Consider the following 20,377-nt stretch of genomic DNA (forward strand, 5'->3'; position numbering starts at 1 on the left):
ATGTGACTTGAGACGGCCACGAGCAAGAATGTGGATGATTGTGGAATAAGACGCGAGGTTGTGGTTGCAGAGGGATTTGCTAAAGCGAAAAAACTGGTATGCGAGATGCGGTCTGTTCCTAAGGTGAAGGGTAATTTGAGAAAAATCGTCGGGATCGAAGCCATCGGGGTAGAGAGAACGGAGGTAGCTCCAGCGAGACTTGGAACGGCGGTGGGTGAGGATAGAAACGGCGGTGGTTACGGCAGTGGTGGAGGCCTCATCGGATGACGATGGTGATGAAGAGTAACAGAAAACAGACGAGGATTTGCGAGCTTGGGATGTGAGGGGAAAACGCTTAAGGAGTTGAGCCGCCATTGACAGGAGCGTAATTGTGAGCGCAACACAGAAAGCGAACCATGTGGCAAATGAAACGCCCCTAAAACGCTACAAATTGGCTCACGAACTATGAGGAAGAGGTTAGAGACTTAGCAAACCAGAGTGAGCAAACACAGTGGTAGGAATAAATTCCAAAGTCTCGAGCCTTGAATTTGATTCAATATGAATTTTTAATTGTTTCATGTTGAAAATGAATACAATGCGAGAGGCTTTCGCCGCCGTACCCCTTGACTCCCACAACAAGCTTCTCTTCTTGCGTTCTCGCCGTCGGCCGTCACGTTCTCTTTCTCCTCTCTTCAAGCTCGCTTCTTCCGGCGTAGTGTTGGATTCGCTCGTCCCCAATGTTCCTTTTTTGTTTTTATGCGTCAGCTTATTTGTCGTTGGGCTTGTGCTGGTTGAAAGGCCCACGAGCTAAAAATTGCAGCCCTTTTTCCCTTCGGATCGGGTTATGGGTCGGAACTCGTCCATTTTTGTTGGTGCACATCCCTAATTCCCCGCTTAATAATGTGAGTTTCATTTTTGAAAAAAAAATACATAAATATTACCAATAGGAATTGAACCTAATGAAAGGTACTAGTTCCTTACAATGTAACAAAATAAGATTCAAAATCCCGTTGGAAAAAGTCCACATTGAGTATCTGATAGTGTCTTAAATAGGATTACCTCTCATAACAAGAAACCTATGCAATGCAAAAAATCAAAAACTAGTCCATCGTTTACATTCTTGAACTCAATTAGACGCCAAGACAAAAGTGCATTTTTCAATATTAATGATATGATAGGTGGTTTAAATTTTCCATAGGGATATTTTATGAAACATACATTAATTGAACCTAGAAATTTGCATTGAGACAGTATATTTTGGAGGGGACAAAAAAAGAGTTTGAAATTGGGACCTGTATCAGGAATGGAGGAAGTACATATTAAATCAAAACTTTTTCCCATTTCACCGGAAAAAAATTAGAAACAGTAAATATTGCACATTTTTCAAAGTTAAAAAAAAAAAAAAAAAAGGAGGACGAGACGAGATAATATTTTTTGTTGTATTTTGTTGTTTTGGAGGATGGGTCAATTTATAGTCAGCGGGATCATCATTGATTTTTGTTCTCACTTCTCAGCAACACCTTTGCCTGCCTGAATGCCGCTGTTTTGACTTTTTCATGCACACTCACTGGCTGCGCCTAATGGAGTAGGAAATTGGAGCTTCTGACTTTTTCTTTGTTTCTTTTAAAACATGTTTTTGATTTCCTATCGTTAGTTTGATACGAGAAAAATAAAAGAGAGGAGAGATTAGGAAAAAGTTTAATAAGCTTAATCTTTAAAAAATGGAGAAGTAAAGTTTTAAAATTTAATAAAAGAAAATATAAGATAAAAAATTAATTAAAAATTTTTAATCCCTCTTCTCTATTTTTTTTAATCAAGCTTATTAAAGTTTTTTCTCCCTTCCTTTTTTCTCTATTTTCTTCATACCAATGGATGCTAAATTATTCTCTTTAATTATATGTATTCGAATTATTTCTTGATAGGAGCAGCTTACAACTAATAAAGATATTTTAAAAAACTATAAATTAAAAAAACAAAATAAATTAAAATCTCATATTTAAAACTAAATAGCTCTTATACCTAGGATAAAAGTAGTACTTCATAAAAACAATGTATTTATAAAACTAAATTGGATAGAACTCGATAAATATTATCCAAAAATAAGTATATCAAGTTTTTTATCTATTGTGCATGAAAAAAACAGTTGTCTACTAATAATATAGCGGATGAATTTGAAAAATTAAGTTGACAAGAAAGCAATGAGCCTGTGACTGATTCACTGTTTTGATCATCCATTCCTCTATTGAACAGTCGTGATGAAATTGCCTTTATGTCCTTTCCATTTACTTGATTTTGCATTTTGATTAAAGATTTACACTCAGATTAGTAAGGATGATTCAATACTTTCTCCTCGCCTGGCTTGCGCTGTCCGCCTCTATTTTCCCGTTGCTTTTCCTAGAAAGTGGATTTCCCCCATGCAACATAGTGTACACCTTCTGTTTCGCTTGATATGGATTGCTGTTGGATCAGGCACTTTTTATTTTTTTTCTTTCAAGCCCCTGGATCTGGCACCCAATATTAAAAGTTAACAAAGAAACAAATCCAATCTCCAATTAAAAACAGATCTCAAATTTCTGATAGGCCAATTTTCAACTTCCTTCTAGATTGTTGTTTCTTCTGTTCACTGTTTTAGATCTGGCAGCCATTTGTTTAATATAGAAACTCCAGTATAATTTTGTTTAACCTCACAGAGTAGTTAAATTACTCCGTTTTTTTTTTTTTATAATAGAATCTCGAAGTGCTTGAAAATAAGCACGCACGCACACATGACATGACTGATTAAGAAGATATTAATAATATTAAAAATGGTGATTTTCATCAATGGGGCATTGAATGGTTTTGTTAAGGTTCCAAGAGCGATTACCAACAAGGCTGAGCATGAAGTGATTTAGCACTACTGGACAGGGGCGGTCATTAATGATAGGGTCAAACGAAATAAATATACAATAATAAAATTAAATATGTTAAATAAATTACTATCACTGTACCATCATCAATGACGTGTCTTTGGCTTAAATTCCTTGGAAAATTGGTAGTATTCTCTATTTCTCCCCACTCTGCCAAAAAGCACCTCGCCTTAAATTCACCAAAGTTGACGTGTCTTTCACAGTCCTACATAGCCTCCCCTCCCTTTATCTCTCTCTCTCTATTCTTCCACACACTGTGCAGCCTGAAGAATCAGATTAAGACGGAAGGGAAGAGGAAAAACCAAAAAAAAAAAAAAAGAGGAAAATAAACACTTTCAGTCAACCTTTGCATTAACTCACGAACCAAGTTCTACAGTTTCTTTCTTTTAATCTCTCTCTGTTTTTATGACTCCTGGAGAATCAAAAACCCTATTTCTTACCTCTCACAGAAACTCCATGATCATTCTCATGATGATGATGATTCCACCGGCGTCTTCTTCTTCTTCTTCAGCTCCTTCTCAGCCACCCCATCTTGGCGTTCACCGCTGGGCCCCATCTGCTTCTCCGGCACCGGCCCCTTCACCGTCCACCCCTGCCCCCGCTCTCCTTGCGGTACCTGTCGGCAAACCATCACCTCTGCCCTCTAAGTTGTCGGTTGACTTCAGCCCACCGCTAATTGCAATGGTGGTCGTCGTTGCCGCCGCCTTCATCGTCGTCACCTATTCCCGCCTCATCTCCCGCCACCTCGTGCCTCCGATAACCCGCCTTGCTCGCCGGTGGCGGCCGCCGTAGGCGACGTTCCTACCCACCCTCCTCCTCCGGCGACCTCGACTCACTTCCTTATGATTCTCCTTTTGAGCCGATTGATGGGCCTCACATGTTCTCCCCTTATGGTCTCGACGAGTCCATCATCAAGACCATACCGTTTTCCCTCTACACCGCCAAATCCAAGGATCAATTCGAAGAGTCTCGACGCGATTGCGCAGTTTGTTTGTTGGAGTTCGAAGACGATGAGTACGTCCGAACGCTCCCTTTTTGTTCTCACACTTTTCACCTGGATTGCATCGACGTTTGGCTCAGGTCGCACGCCAATTGCCCCCTGTGCCGCGCCGGAGTTTTGTGCGCAGAGTCCCCGTTCACGCCAATGATGGCAGCGAGGATTCGACCGAGCCTCGACGACGACACGATTTTGCATAGAATCAGTATGGACCCTATGGTCGAAGCTCCATCGCCAGTGGCTCATTCTCTGGTGTCAGAGATCACTCCTTGCAACGAAGAGCAATCACCGAGAAGGAACCACGCGAATCCGGAGGACGATCGATTCAACGGCGGTCGTGATTTCCTCCTGAAGCGATCCTACTCGTTCGGATTCGAACGGAGCTTGGCGTCAGAGAGAATGGTGATGGAGCCGGCGACGGCGTCGCCGTGGCGGTACCACCGAAGAAGGGAAGCAGCAGCAGCTTCTGGAGCAAAAGGCCGTCACCGTTCGGATCGTTGGAAAGTCCAGAGTGTTCTCCTTCAGATACTACAGAGGGATGAAGTCGCCGTTCTTCCGGAGGCGAGGGTTCTTTCCTCTCTGTCGGAATCAAGCATAAGATCATACAACGGAGGAGGAGGAAGCTCGTCACGGCGAAGCAAGTCAATCGCAAGCCCGATGTTCCTGAGATCGTCAGCAGCCTTGGCGGCGGCGGAGCAGCAGCTTTCTCGTCGAGCCGGCTGAGGTGCGGCGACCCGAGGCATTGCTGTCACCGGAGAGATACAACAGGAGATAAAAGAAGGAAAAGGAAGAAGTGGGAATTATTTTTTGTAACTTTTTGGGTTGGGGGGTACGTGGAAAGAGATAATTGGTGAAAAGACGTCGGAGATGGTGACGGAGAGAAAAGGGCGGCGGGGGAAGGAGGAGAGAGAGTGGGGTCAGGAGAGAGGAGAGAGAGGAATAGAGGAATTAATGGAGGGGATTAATGAGAGGGCCTGTCAATATGTAGAGGGTCATTAATGGGAAGGTGGCTCTGCATTTAATGTCTCATCAATTTGACGAGAAAGAGAGACAGAGCTTCTTCAATTCACTCTCTCGTGCTCATATTCCCTCTGCCTGCGCCTGCTTCCCTTGCACAATGTCTCTGCTCTGAAGTTGAGAGGGAAAGAAGCTCATAAATGGCGGGAGGATAAGGCTTCCCTTTGGCCCTTCCCTCCCAGTTTTGATTACACATGGAGTATTTATGTACATTATCACACACTGTGCTTCTTTTAATTAATTAATTATTAATTAGAATTTTGGGACTTATCTGCTCATTATACTTGATGCATGTTTTTTGTTTGGGTGGAAGGGAGATTTCATTCAAAAGGAATAAAGATGCAATCAAGGGAATTAAACCCCACTCCTAAGTACAAAAGAGGGTGATTTGAACAATGAAGTTCTCCTAGCATGGTGTGGGTATTGTACTGCTCTAGTCCCATTACAAGTGGGTTTTTTTTTTATTAAAAAAATTAGTTTCATCACATTCAATATAAGTGATCGAGAGGGTTAGCATTAATTATTGTTTTTAAATATTACATCTATTAATCAGAGAGAGTGTGGAAGGAAGGAATGAGAGAAAATTTATAGCATTTGTTTTCGATACACATTTTTTAATGAGAGTAAATTCAAAAAATTTTATTAACTTAAAATATACTCATCCGGTCCTACTTATAAGGCACTTTCAACATATTCACACATATAAAAAAAATCTTAAATTTCATTAACCCTCATTTAAATTTAATGACTTTTCAACTTTATCTTTATTTAATATGCATTATAGTACCTCATATAAATAAAATCAACAACATAATAAATAAGAGGTAAAATTGTATATCCATATAAAAAATTTCTCTCAGTGTCTTATAAATAGGATCAGAAAATATATTCTCTCTCTGTCCTATAATAGGAACAAAAAATTACATTCCCTCTCTACCCTATAAATAGGACCAAAGAGTATTTAATACTAAACTGCATTGTTAGGAGTTGATTTTGATTTGCAATGTATTGAAAGTAAATAATTTATTTAGTATTTTAACCTACCTAAATTTGTTTATGCATTAAAAATCAAAAGAATAACTTAAATGTCATTCTTTATTTGTAAGAATTTTTGGAAGTTACTTTTATAACCTAGTCGAAAACAGAAGTAGTAATAATTACGTGTTTTATTTATAGAGCAGAGAAAAAAAGTTTTTTTTTTCCCATTTTTATAAGTCACCTTATTAAATTTTCAACGTGAATATTTTGTTTTGTCATTCATTTATTATTGTGTAGGTAGTTATTTCTTTTGAAATGTTATATATTAAATATGGGTGAAGTTAAAAAATTGTTATATTTTAATGAAGAGTTAATGTATTTTAAGGTTTTTCTTAGTCTGTGTAAAGTATACTGAAAGTACCTTATAATAGAACCAGAAGAGTAATATACTCTCTTGATCTTATTTACAGGATAGAGAGAGAATAAAATTTTTAATTTATTTATACGGCAGAGAGATAAAATTTTCACATCAATATATAATTTTAACATTCATTTAATATCATGTTTACTTTGTTCTGTAAAGTATATTGTATATTAAATAGGGATAAAATCGTAAAGTATTAAATTTTAAATTAGAATTAATAAAATTTAAACTTTTTATTGATTTGCATGAAACATGTTGGAAGTAATTTATAAATAGAATTATAAGAGTAAATAATTTCTAAAATAATAATCAAAATAAATGGAATACAAAGGAAGAGGGGAAGCTAGCTAGGTGAATTAACGGGGACGGGGTAAATTGCTTGGGAACACTAATGAGGCGGTAATAGTAATTTCGTTACCAGAGGCAGGGAGGAGGGGAGCCATGTGGGAAAGAACCCAAATGATATGAATAGGCACATTAATTGTGGTGCTTGACGCGGCCAATCTCTTCCTCTGGTGGTTTGGTTGCAATTAATTTCTTTGCATTTGGATCTCCAGCCTTGCTTTCTCATCCCTATCCAACTTTACCTTATCTCTACTTTACTGGTAATTAAAAAAGAAAGACTGAGCATCATGCGGCATTATGGGAATTAATCACCAAAATAATAATAATATATTGTTATTATTATTATAACAACTATTGGAATCCTGTGGCTTCAAGGAATTAGTATTATACTTTTTCATCCCTTTTTATAATAACAACTATTATCCTCTTTTTAGTTAAATATAAATAATATTATAAATTGTCTTAATTTTTATGACAAATTTCTTATTGTATCCCATTAATTATTTATTTTAATATCTAATATATTTGGTTATCTATTTTCCAAACTATCATCTCTTTTCATCCACATTTTCTTCTTTATTATTCTTTTATCATAATAATTTTTCTTATTCTCTTTCTTATACTTTCTTTTCGCCATAAATAAAAGTATTTTGAAAAAATCTAATTTTTAATTATTTATTGTCTTTAATTAACTTTAATTTACGTAATATAGTCTTATGTTACTTAAAAAAAAAAAAGGACGAAGCGAGTATATTTAAAGAGTATGTGTTTTGTTTTTCCAAATTGGCGAGCAGAAAGAGTGGTGCTAATTTGACGACACAGAGAGAGCGATTGGAGAACCGTATGAGTGGAAACAACAACAAGTGCGGATCAGGCCTTTTTCCAATGTGAGTCATAAGTCAAAAAATGTCGGCCCATAATAATTGGAGTTCTCGCAAAATGTGGCCCAAATAAAATGTCCCTTCCCTCAACGTTTATCCCCCATGAGATTTCACCAGTCTTCTGATATAAACGTGATAGTTTTTTAGACATGAGGGAATCAACTTTGAGTAGGGCTGAGCAAGCTACCCGTACCCGCCGCCCCCCCGCCGCAACCCGTAAAATTGGGCCCGTTTGGAGCCTGCCCAAAAAACAAAAACGGTGGGCTTAAACGGGCGGGTTAGGAATTAAATGGGCGGGTTACGGGCAAAGGCACGGGCTGCCTGTACCCCCCTTTTAGACTCTTTTTTTCTCTTTAAAAAAAAAAACTGGCTCTAACTTGTGAGGCTGAGAGGCGCCTCTTCCTCTTTCTTGCGAACATCTCCCACTCTCCCCACTTTTATTCTGCTATGCCTCTGCCTCAGACGAATCTCAGAAGCTTAGAGCCCTCAATAGTCAGCCCTCATCACGCTGCCATTCACCTTTCGATCTCTCAGTCTCTCACGCACATGGTGTAGTGATTAGATGCACAGCAACGCGTTGCTCACTCAGTCTCGGCACCGACGTTCACACGACTCTCGCCTTTTTGCCTTTGGGTCTTGCACGCTCAGTCTTTTGGCATCTGAGCAATGAGCTCTCCTCTCTCATCACCTCTCATGGTACTGTCCGTTGGGAGTCCTATCACTCTCCTTGCCTCTTAGCCTCATCGACGGCGTCTCTCTCACCTCTTAGTCTCATCTCATCTGTCTATATTTCATTGCATTTCAGCTTCAAATCTTCCATTTATTTACTCTTGTAGCTCTTGCCTTTGGTTTGACATTTATGGTAAGATTTGAGATCACTTTCGTTAGTTAATGTTTGTATTTGCTTATTTATATTGATTGCTGCCTTGATGGTGAACACCGAACATTGGTTCTATTTTAGTGAAATTGGTTCTGTTTTAAGAAAGTATTTTGATTTTTATGTCTTTTAAGCTGCAAAAGGTTCAGTAGGAATGGGAATATAATGAGAATTTTCATGTCTTTACATTGAGCAGTTTTCAGATTTTATTCTTAAACGGGTTTCCCATAACCCGCAATAAACCCGCCCAGTTAAACTCAACCCCAATTAACAACGGGCTTAAAATAGGTATCGACGGGTACGGGCTTAGCCGTACCCTTTAAATTTAAACGGGCGGGCTAAGGGTTGGGGCCGAGCAGCCCAACCCGCCCGCTTCTCTGCCCTACTTTGAAGCCACTTAGTCCGTTAGTATGAAGTATTAAAATAAAAGATTGAGATTGAGATTATAATTAAAAAATAATTAAAATACTACCTCTCGGTCCTAATTATAAAAACTAGTTGATTAATTTGAGGAGACTAAAAAAATAAGTTAAGTTAGTTATTTGTAATATATGTGTTGTATTTCCTAAAATATCCTTACTAATCAAGTTTATTGGCTAGGACTAGTATTATTAGAGCGACTATCTTGAGAAAGAATGCATAAATATGAAAGACAAGTGGATTGGAATCTTATACTCCCTCCGTTCCTTATTATAAGAACAAATCAAACCAAATGTACGTTGATTAAAAAAACAGTTAAAATTAGTTGAGGTAATTAAGTGTAAAAAATATAATTTTTTTCCAACAATCCCCCATTATAAGGAGAGTTAAGAGAGAACAATTAAATTATTAAAAGAAAAAGGTGGGATTGGGAAGAGAGTATGAGTTGGAGACAAATAAAATATGGGTAAAATAGGAAATCGATACAAAAAAATAGACCAACTTTAAGTGTCTCTATATATGGAAACATACCATAAGCATCAAATGTCTCTTATAATAAAAAACAAATGGAGTAATTAGGACCAAAATAAAAATCAAATGAGATCTATTTAAGGATCGGAAGTAGTAGTATTTTTAATGAGTAATTATCTATTATAATGGGATTAGCAAAACCCATAGAGGTGGGATTGGAAAATACCACTTCCCTTCAATGTATTCTTTAATCTCATACATAGAGTTGACTAATCCCATATAACAAATAATCTCTTATACTAAACGCTCTTTTATATATTTTCTTCTTACAATTCCAAAACAATCTTTTATTTTCAATGCTTTCTAACCAAACGTAACATAAATGTATACCAAAGTATTGGAAAAACACTACGACAATATTCAATTTCATTTAGTGGGTGATTGTGGAGCTCAGGGGCTGTGGGTAATTGATCATTTATATTATGTGTAGATGGAAAAAAACATATATATATATGTATAAGTGGTGTGTTTAAAAGTGTCAGAGAAAATGTGTGCATATGAAAGGGACGACAAAGGGCCAAGACGATGAAATGAGATTTTGGTAATCCTAGTTTCACATTGCAAGCACTTTTTTTCCCTCTTAAACACATAAATATTATAGCTTTTTCCAAGAGTTCACAAATTCAAAATTGTTTGACTCAGTGAAAAATGCAATCCTAACTCATACAATGGTTAACAAATAAAATTGGAACGATTTTTATAAACTAATTTTAAATGATGCGGTAGTAGGATATTCAATAGCATTAGATCCGTATAAAACTGCATTAATTAAGAAAGGAACAATCAACTATTTATTTATGAACCATACGCCTTTAGAACTAAAAAAATGGACTCCTTTTTTACTAGAGCGGTAATATACTTCCCAAAACCCCGTTGAAAATTTTTGTATGTATATCCGGTGTGCAATACACTTTGTTAGTAACTAAATTATATTTTTACTTCTTTTTAATTTTAGTAAAATTATTTTCTCATTGCCACTCGACGGCGCAACCGGTTCAACCATCCGGTCTACTCCGAGGGCTGAAAACACCAAGCTTGGTCACATGAGTGGGATCAAAGCGAGTGGTACTATCTACCTCTCAAGTTAGGACGAGAGCAAGCTTTCGGCCTTTCCCTCTATCCTAGCCCTAAAGGCTCCAGCTCCAAACTGGCCATGGCGTGGCATTTAGGGTGTGTTTGGTATGAGGGATTTGGAAGGGAGGAGAGGGAAGGGAAGGGATTTTAATCATTTTTTCTTGTTTGGCAACACACAATTTTAGGAGGGGAGGGAAAATTTTTTAAAATTTCCCCTCCCCTCCCCTCCTCAACCTTCTCTCCAAAATTGGGAGGATTTGGAGGGAAAGGGCAATATTTTGTCATATTATGACCATTATGCCCATATTTTGTCATGTTGTGACCATTATGTCTATATTTTGTCATATTGTGACCATTATGCCCACACTTTAAATAAAATAAGAGCAAAATTATCCATATTAAAATATTTTTCCCTCCCCTGCCCTCTTTTTTTATAAATCCAAACAAGATAATATTAAAATCCTTCACTCCTCTCCCCTCCCCTTCTTTCCATTAAAATCCCTCCTCTCCCCTTCCTCTCATTGAGCCAAACATACCCTTAATGACGTGGTTAGAGTTGATTTTAACCATCCCAGCCAACATGGATTTGGCATTGTGCTTGATAACCATATTCACATCATCTAGTCGATTGTCAATTGCTCCATAGACAATGACAGGCAAACTATCATGTCCGTCCATGTGGTTCAGCTCTTCTCCATTAATGAGCATTTGTAAGATCAGTTTAGAGCTAACTGTGAGGCTCACATGTTTATTTTGGTCGGAATAAAAATAAATCTTTGCCACCACAAAAGTGTGGAGATCAAGAAGACGATGTTCCTGTGCTGGCGCTTGAAGGCAAAAGCCCAGGCCGTAAACCACCTCTAACTTAGAGCCTCTTTAGGATAATTTATAAGCAGTTTTTCAATCATAAGGAATAATTCTTATTTAAGAAGGCAAAAAATGAAAGATGGCGCCCAAAAAAATGTATCCAAAATTCACGAGCCATTCTTTATGCATTCCTGATTACTACTTGCCTTCACTTTGAACGAAACAGCGTTTGGTTGAACTTGACATTCGCAAGATGTGTAATAGTTTCATCGCGAAACCAATGGTTCTCTGTGAAGGAAGGCTACGAAGCAGAAGAATGCCGGTTGCCTGGCTCAAACGGGCCACGTGGCATAGGACTCAGATTTATTTAGCTTAAAGTGGCAAGGCACGTGGATTTTCATGTGAGGAACGTCATGAGGGGTTGGACCAATCATTGCGATGGCGAGAGAGAGAGAGAGAGAGAGAGAGAGAGAGAGAGAGAGAGTACACGTGGCAGCGTGAGCTGAATAGATTCTTGAGGAAGCGTGGTGCGCATGCGGGGTGAGATGTAGGTGGCCACATTTAAGGCCGCTCGCAATGTTAGATCCCATAAATTTTTAATGACCATCAATGCCCCCAGTTTTTGTTAATTCCCACTTTCTTTTTTTTCCCTTCAAAAAAAAAAATCAGTCTGATTTTATCCAATAAGATCTGGTTGCCCCAAAAAAAAAAAATCTGAACCCATGCACACCAACCAACTCGATAAGGATCACATTCAGCTCGACAGAAAAAATTAATCCATAAATTTTTATAGCTTATTTCAAATTTAAATCATATATACCATTATAATATGGTCAGATATATAAACATTTATGCTCAGATATAACGATAGTGAATTAACTATGAGAACATGTCAATTAATTTTTTTCCCCGAAAATAATACTGTTGATATCGTCTAAATAATGTACTTTGTGTGAGAATCAAAATTAAATAAGCTTGAAAATAATATATATATCTATATTTTCATGAGGATCTTGGATATTCAGTTATATTATTAATATTATTATTAAACATGAAACACCAAATTTCACCAGTTACAATATTAATTCTGTCAACCCATCTGGCAAGTTTTGTTACACCAGTTCGTAACCATCAAGCCAATAACTACAAACACAAGTCTTGCCTAACCTCTCCATAATTAACAACACTATTCTTCTGCATTTTCCATCCACCATTGACTTTATTCTTCTTCCAGACTTCCACCATTCAAAAATTTTTTTTTTTTCAATCTAGCCTCTTCCAAAATCTTGAAATAATTTTTTAAAAAAAAATTACTGTTGCGTGAGAGAGAATTAAGTTTGACTTTGTGCTGAAAATGTCCAACTACCCCAACAAGCCGGCATTTGGTGCTGCATATATTAATTAATCTGGAAAAGAAAATTCAACACAAAATTGAAACCATGAAAAGGCAATTAAAGGATAGACAAAGATTAGTTTTACGTAGAAATGTGGACTTCATAGATATATTAGTTGGTGGCTCGTCACAACTTTAATGAAGCAAGAATTCATTATTTGTCAGCCAACTGGAGTGGCCTCCCCCATTGCTTCTCATAAATGCGCCTGCATTTCTTGTTTTCATTTGGTTTCATGTGAAAGATGAACAACTTTTAATAAGTCATAATATAATGAGATTAATTAATAAAATGTCCTACTTATCAGGGAAAACGTTTTTTCCTTCTTCCGTTTCATTTCTGATTTTGATGTTTGGACAGTTGCACATGAGAATGTAACCAAACTTTTACAGCCAAATATAAATGCAAATGGAGGTGAACCCGAAAAAGACACCAGTTTCTATATGTGCCAGCCTCATAAAAACCCGCTCAAAATTCAGCTTTCCTTTATTCTCTCACAGAAGTAAAAGAAATAGGCTAGCTAGTATTAATCCCTTTGAATTTATTGCTTCGTCTCAACCAACTCTCCTACCTCCATTTTCCTTCTCGTTCAGCTACCCTTTCCCTTTTTTATTCCCAGAATTTTTAGATATTAATTAAAACCAGGCCTGTGATTGGTGGCAGTGAGCTTCCTTTGCTGATCATTACGTACGATTCTGAAATCCGTTTCTGCACATTCCGATTTCACAATGCCGGATGTTTACACCGTGAAGGTGGCGGAGGCAACGCCGGCCTCCGCTGACAACCCATCGGCGGGTCCTGTTTATAGGTGCATTTATGCTAAAGACGGTTTAATGGAGCTTCCGGCCGACTTCGAATCTCCATGGCAGTTCTTCAGGTGATTCTGTTTTCCTTCCAGTTTCTTCTTCACTCAACTGACATTTTGATAGCGTTAGTTCACTGAAAATGAAGAATTGAATTATTCAGTTTTAAAAAAGCAAGTAATCAACTCTGAGTCTTTTTGTCAGGCGACAAGTATGTTATTTTTTGGTTTTTGAACTGATTCATGCATTAACTGATTTTTGGGAATTAAATATGACATTAACGTAACGACGGGGAACAATTGTTTAGTTTATTCTTTAAACGAAATCATGCATTGACCAAGATTTTGAATTTAAATTTAAATACATCCTAAGACTTGTTAGCCATTTCTAAAGCAATTTGAAGAACCAGCTAATTTTTAAACTGCAGCATCTCTAAAAGCAGAATTTTTATTTTACTTTGAGGGCGGCAATGAGAATCCTGCTGGTAATCCCAGTCTTGCCAATCCTGGGAATTATGGTCAAAATAGTAGTGATTAACTTTTGGAAGTTTACATTTTAAAACAGAAGGGATGGAAATCATAATAAACTCTCAAGTGAACCCTTCCATCGTAAATTAACATTTGAGATAAAATATTTTGATTAAGTATTAAAAATTCCATGCCAAATCATTTCATCAAGAGTTCATCCTATTGGATGCATTTGTGGGCCACTTGTAATTTTAACTGAATTTTAAAGATCCTTTTCGTGAGTTTGTTGCTACTTGGTGAAAGAGAAGTGCTTGGGTGAATTGTATCAAAAAGTCCGAAGACCATTGAAATTTGAATACTCTTATCAGTTCATGGATGTCTCCTTTCTGACCAGTTTTGATTCTTCCCCAGGGACTCTGCCAAGAGGAACCCGAACAACCCACTTCTGGGCAGACGTCAGAAAAACAATTCGAAGGTGTAAATTTATGAGTCTTTCTTTTTCTTTTCTAGAGGATCCCTTTCTTTATACATGCAATTCCAAGCACCATAACCTATGGTTTATTAGCCTGATCAGTCCATAGCATTATTAATCTCTCTCTCTCTTTTTTTTATATTTCTAAGAGAGAAGTAAATAATACACCATATGTCAATTTACTGATTTTGCAGGCGGGTCCCTATGAATGGGTCACATATCAGGAGGCTTATGATTCTGCCATCAGAATGGGTTCCGCCATGAGGAGGCGCGGTGTCAATCCTGTAAGTCTACAGGCCAATATCACCATAATTTGTATTCAGAATCTTTAAATGTAAAACTGATATAAAAAAAATTGATTCACATCACCAGGGAGATCGTTGTGGCATTTATGGATCCAACTGCCCAGAATGGATAATCGCCATGGAGGTATATCAGCTTCCTTCCCCCTCGCCCTAAATACCATTCTTCCCATAAATATGAAGAAAGACATTGCATAGTGCCTTATTAGCCATCGTTATAAGACTTAGTGCAACTTTGTTGTTTTGCAGGCTTGTAATAGCTGTGCAGTAACTTACGTCCCATTATATGATACCCTTGGTATGTTTTTTGTCATTTGTTCTTTCCAATAAGACGAACGTGGTTTTATTTTATAATTTGAGGCATGTTACTTTGGAAGGGCTTTTAAATTAAAGCAGTGTGATCAGTTGAGTTTCTCTTACATTTTACTAGAAAATGACCTGGTTTTAAACCTAACAGGTCCTAATGCAGTGGAGTATATCATAAACCATGCTGAAGTTTCAATAGCATTTGTACAGGAAAACAAGATTCCTTCTGTAAGTTCTAGATCTTCATCGACTACCTTCTTTATCTTTGCTGCTTATTATCCCCCCCCCTTTTTGCTACACATCTTTGTCGTTTATTTTGTTGTGAATATTTTATTTGGTGAATATAACTGAATCAACATGGGTTTAACTGGAGCAAGAATTTGAATGCTTTCATTTTCATATTGATGATTTGGCTTGGAGCTTCAGACCACAAGTCGTATACCTTCAAGATTGAACTTCTCACACACCTATCGAGTGTAATCTTGTCTCCTACGAAACTATAAAATAACAGTGCCATTAGCAGCCTTTAATTTATTGATGAGATCTCTGCAAGTCACTTTCCAAATGGATAGTGAGGTATCAATTTTGAAGCTGACAAATTGTCACAACCATTTCTGATCCTCTTTCAATAGAATAATTGACCATTAATTCTTTCAAGCTAATTCGTTTATTCTCCGATACAGATGGAATCTTTTCTTCTTCTTCTTTTTATTTATTTTCTTTCTTTTTTGTGGTTACTGAAGCGATGAATATTTTTACAGATTTTGTCATGTCTTGAACAGTGTTCTTCAAATCTAAAATGTAGGTTAGCCGTTAACCATTCCTATCTTTTATCTAAAATAAACACTTTAGGGTTTTTAATGGTAACCAAGGTCTGTAAATTCATGGTGTAGCCATTGTGAGTTTTGGAAATGTTTCAACTGAACAAAAGAAGGAAGCTGAGAAACATGGTGCAGCATGCTTCTCCTGGAAAGAGTTCCTCCAGTTGGTATGATGTCAAACCTATATTTCATTTTCCTGTTTATGTTAAACCTATTTCTCTCGTTAGTTGTATTTCAATCTTGCATTTTACTCAGGGAAGTTTGGAAGGTGATCTACCTTCAAAAAGGAAGACAGATATCTGCACAATAATGTACACAAGTGGAACGACTGGTGAACCAAAAGGTGTCATTATTAAGAACGAGGCTTTTATGTCTGAAGTGCTGTCTATTGACCAAATACTTTCATTAACAGACAGAGTGGTAAGATGAGCATTTTCCTCTGATGTTCATGAGTTTCATGTCATTCCTGTCCTACTTTTTCTGTTTATATGTTTTAGTATAGGTAAGCTTCTGGGAGTTACAATAGATGATTATGATATTCGAGTTCATTTCTCTTCTGAATCAAATATTTATAGAGGCTGATGAGTAAAGAAGATAAGTTTGAGCTTCAATTTGTCATCTTTATGTAATGCTGACTTGGCGAAAAATATGTGCAATTGTAGGCAACAGTAGACGATGTATACTTCTCTTTTCTTCCTCTAGCACATGTATACGACCAGATAATAGAGAGCTACTGCATCTACAAGGGCTCCTCAATAGGGTTTTGGCAAGGCGTAAGATCTTAATTTAATTTTTGCAATTAATTACTTGATCATTCTTTCATTTTTCCATCTCAATGAGGCTTTATGCTCTGTTTTATGCTTAATATGGAAGTTTTCATCTTCATGCTTACAGGATGTTAGGTTCTTAATGGAAGACATTCAGACACTTAAGCCAACTATATTTTGTGGTGTTCCAAGAGTTTATGACCGTATTTACGCGGGTAAGAAATGGATACTCTGTTCTTTTCCATAGTTGGGTAAACCACCTTGTCTAAAATATTTATCTAAGCATTGTCTTTGAGCTCCTCACGTAAACAAGCATTGGCTTTATCCTTTGCGCTTGAAGGTATTGTAAGCCAAATTTCTGCTGGGGGGACACTGAAGAATTTGTTGTTTCAGCATGCATATAACTAGTATGTCCTGCCCTTTCACTTTGATTGTTTTCTTTCTCTATTCTATCCTCGTGTGAACTAATCTGGGATCAACTGACAGCAAGTTGAAATATCTGGAGAAGGGACTTCCACAAGACCAAGCAGCACCTCGGCTTGATAAGCTTGTGTTTGATAAGGTCTTCCATCTTTATCCTTGCAAATTCTATATATCTAGTTTAAATTCTAAACATCAGTTTTATTGATAGATAAAACAAGCATTGGGTGGACGAGTTCGCATCTTGTTATCTGGAGCTGCCCCCTTGCCTACGCATGTGGAGGAGTTTCTGAGGGTCACTATTGGATCTACCTTATCACAAGGCTATGGTATTGTACACAAATCTTCTGCTTAACATCATTTCTTGTGAGAAATGGTTCCATTCATTGGCTTTTTTGGGTTTTCTGAGTCTATTGTAGTAGAAACATGTTTAATTCATCTACAATGTGCATGTTATGCGTCTGTATAATTATGTTGCTCTAATTTACTATCATTTTGGCATCACAGGTCTCACTGAAAGTTGTGGTGGGTGTTTCACCGCAATTGGTGACGTGTTTTCTATGATGGGAACAGTTGGGGTGCCCATGACAACCATTGAAGCCAGGCTTGAATCTGTTCCAGAGATGGGGTATGATGCAGTTTCCAGTCAGCCCCGTGGAGAAATTTGCCTTAGAGGCAGCACCTTGTTTTCTGGTTACCACAAGCGTGAAGATCTTACTAAAGAAGTGATGATTGATGGGTGGTTTCATACAGGTGAGACTCCCTGGAAATTGTGACTTAAAATCAAATTTCTCCATTCTTGTTTTTCTTTACAAATTTCTTTGTCTTTTAGTGCAATCAAAATGGTATTGATTTTAAATTCCTTGCAGGTGACATTGGAGAATGGCAGGCAGATGGAGCCCTGAAAATTATTGATAGAAAAAAGAATATTTTTAAGTTGTCTCAGGGGGAATATATTGCTGTTGAGAGCATCGAAAACAAGTATTCACAGTGCCCTCTAATAACATCGGTATGTTTCCTCATTAATCACAAAGGCAGCCTGTGAATTTGCAGGAACACCAGTTAGATTCCATTCCTGCAGCATACCCCAGTCACTGAATTTACATAATTAATGGAATTCAAAATGCTTTGATCATTTCATACAGATTTGGGTATATGGAAACAGTTTCGAGTCATTCCTGGTGGCTGTGGTGGTCCCAGAAAAAAAGGCACTTGAGGATTGGGCAGAGAAGCATAATGAGACTGGTGATTTTAAATCTTTATGTGAAAATCAAAAGGCAAGAAAGTTCATTTTGGACGAGCTCAATTCAACTGGTCAGAAACACCAAGTATGCATACCCAACTCCCAATTATGCGCTACATGTGTGTGTGTGGGTGTGCATTATTAAAAAAATCGTGCTTTTGATAAACATGAATCACCGTAATTTTGCCTTCATGTCGCTTTATAATGTTTTTTAGTTTTAATTTCTAGCTTAACTTCTCATACAAATTAGTATGTGGTCTATTACTAGTTACTAAACTACAATAACAATTTAGCTCACAAATTATTTGGCTCATTTAGCAAGTAATTGAAACTTAGTGAGGACTGCAGTTCATTTTTGAAAAGAACAAACTTGTGCATACGCAAGTCCTTTTGTCAAGTAAATTGAGAATGTCATTGGACCAATAAGCAGTTAATTTTAAGATGAATCAGAAACTTGTGGCATTTATCAGTTTCGACCGAAATGAAACAAGTCTTTAGAATTCAGGGAACAAATTGTTTGTTAACTTGTTGCTAAGTTGTATTACCTGGAAGCTTCATCTGACATGAAAGAGAACTTCTGCTGTAGCTTCGAGGTTTTGAGATGCTAAAGGCAATTCATCTGGAACCCATCCCCTTTGACATGGACAGAGATCTGGTAACTCCAACATTTAAATTGAAGAGACCACAACTGCTCAAGTACTTTAAGGTTCGCATACCCTTTGATCAATTCTCTTTAACAACTGTGATTTTTTGCTACGCTTTATATTACATCTTGCTTTCCAAAAAAAAAAAAATCCTTCTGGGGAAGAGAGATCGTTGTGTATCAAATGAATTCCCCTGCTTCTAATCTAAGGCTTGAGTTATGAAGCATGAAGCAGAAATTGTTATGTAAATGCTAACCTGTTTACTTTATTTGCAGAACCATATCGATAAACTATACAATGAAGTAAAGGAAAAGAAGGTATGAAGCAGGAAGGAAGCTGGAGTGCTATGTTAAAATATAATGATTTGTGGTAGTTTATTATTCAGAATCCATTTGGGTGCTTGTCCATTTTGGTTCTTATTAATTATATCAACAGAAAATCTGAAAACATACAGTTTTCTTCTATTATCACAGCAACTATGTATGATCATTCTTGTCAATATTCTATAATAAAATTTATTTATGAATATCAGAAAGCCTCTACAGCGCAAAATACGTTGATGTCTGAGATAAATATATAGACTTATGCAGTTCCTTGAAAATTTGAACAATAATAATTTTGAAACCATCCAGATCAAAGTCAAACCCAGCTGGGGCACAATAGATTTGTTCTTTTTCCATTACAAATCAGTTGGATATGATTTATTGACAATAAACTCCTTAAATATAGTAATTGACTCTGGTTTGTTAATTTATAAAAGAAAATTAATGATTTTTCCTTAGAAAGGTGCTGCAGACAATTAGGGGTGTTCAAGGCCGGCCCGTCCCGGTCGGCCCGTTCCGGTCCCGGTCTTATTGGGACGGAACGGATCCGTCCCGAAATTTTTCGGGACGGGACAAACCGGGACGGGACAAAAAGGGACCGGGACGGGACGGGACACGGGACGGGGTCGTCCCGTCCCGGTTCCTTTTTTTTAAAAAAAATTAATTTTTTTAATTTTTTATATAATATCATTTTTTTCATTTTTTTTTTAAGATTTGAGACTATTGTATGAAACTATGGATATATTTATTTAGAGTTTTTATATTTGTTAATGATTTGAGATTATTGATGATTAGAATTTTTAGCAAGTTTTTATTGTGTTAAAAGCTTTGTTTAGAGTTTTTAATAACTATTATATGTAATATTTTGAGCTTTCGTTTAAGAGTGCCCAAACAAATAAAAAAGATGTTTTTATAAGATTTAAGCTCAAAAAAATATAATTAAAAAAATCAGATTTTTAAAAAAAAAATTAAAAAAATTAAAAAAAATTAAAAAAAATTAAAAAATAATAATTTCGGGACGTCCCGGTCCCATCCCGGATCCGTCCCGTCCCGACCGGGACCGGGACAACCCCGGGACGGGCCGGGACACGGGACAGAAAATCTGTCCCGTTACTGTTCACCGGGACGGGCCTGTCCCGGTCCCGATCCGTCCCGTGAACACCCCTACAGACAATAACCTTT

General features: G+C 37.0%; 1 protein-coding gene and 1 pseudogene across 1 annotated transcript; both read left to right on the forward strand.

The window, feature by feature from the left end:
* Nucleotides 1-3,134: 3,134 nt before the first annotated feature.
* Nucleotides 3,135-4,735, forward strand: LOC114738122 (RING-H2 finger protein ATL65-like; annotated as a pseudogene).
* Nucleotides 4,736-13,115: 8,380 nt separating this feature from the next.
* LOC114738114 (long chain acyl-CoA synthetase 2) lies at nucleotides 13,116-19,403 on the forward strand. Its single transcript, XM_028926135.1, has 19 exons — nucleotides 13,116-13,504; nucleotides 14,309-14,372; nucleotides 14,564-14,653; nucleotides 14,742-14,798; nucleotides 14,921-14,969; nucleotides 15,129-15,205; nucleotides 15,739-15,778; nucleotides 15,871-15,965; nucleotides 16,054-16,218; nucleotides 16,461-16,571; nucleotides 16,693-16,780; nucleotides 16,906-16,972; nucleotides 17,052-17,127; nucleotides 17,197-17,314; nucleotides 17,493-17,738; nucleotides 17,855-17,994; nucleotides 18,131-18,313; nucleotides 18,815-18,934; nucleotides 19,148-19,403. The coding sequence occupies exons 1-19, from the start codon at nucleotides 13,356-13,358 to the stop codon at nucleotides 19,193-19,195; spliced, it is 1,983 nt and encodes a 660-aa protein (XP_028781968.1). The 5' UTR covers nucleotides 13,116-13,355; the 3' UTR covers nucleotides 19,196-19,403.
* Nucleotides 19,404-20,377: the final 974 nt, after the last annotated feature.

Source organism: Neltuma alba, unplaced genomic scaffold, assembly GCF_004799145.2.
Source record: "Neltuma alba isolate B1F8T4 unplaced genomic scaffold, ASM479914v2 tig00013529_pilon, whole genome shotgun sequence".
Taxonomy (NCBI): domain Eukaryota; kingdom Viridiplantae; phylum Streptophyta; class Magnoliopsida; order Fabales; family Fabaceae; genus Neltuma; species Neltuma alba.

Bases quoted from the DNA above. Each gene is read 5' to 3' on its own strand.
- LOC114738114 (XM_028926135.1), top strand. From the start codon at position 13,356: ATGCCGGATGTTTACACCGTGAAGGTGGCGGAGGCAACGCCGGCCTCC. The intron at 15,779-15,870 runs GTAGGTTAGCCG...TTCATGGTGTAG, and splicing joins GTGTTCTTCAAATCTAAAAT to CCATTGTGAGTTTTGGAAAT. The intron at 16,781-16,905 runs GTAAGAAATGGA...TTGCGCTTGAAG, and splicing joins TTATGACCGTATTTACGCGG to GTATTGTAAGCCAAATTTCT.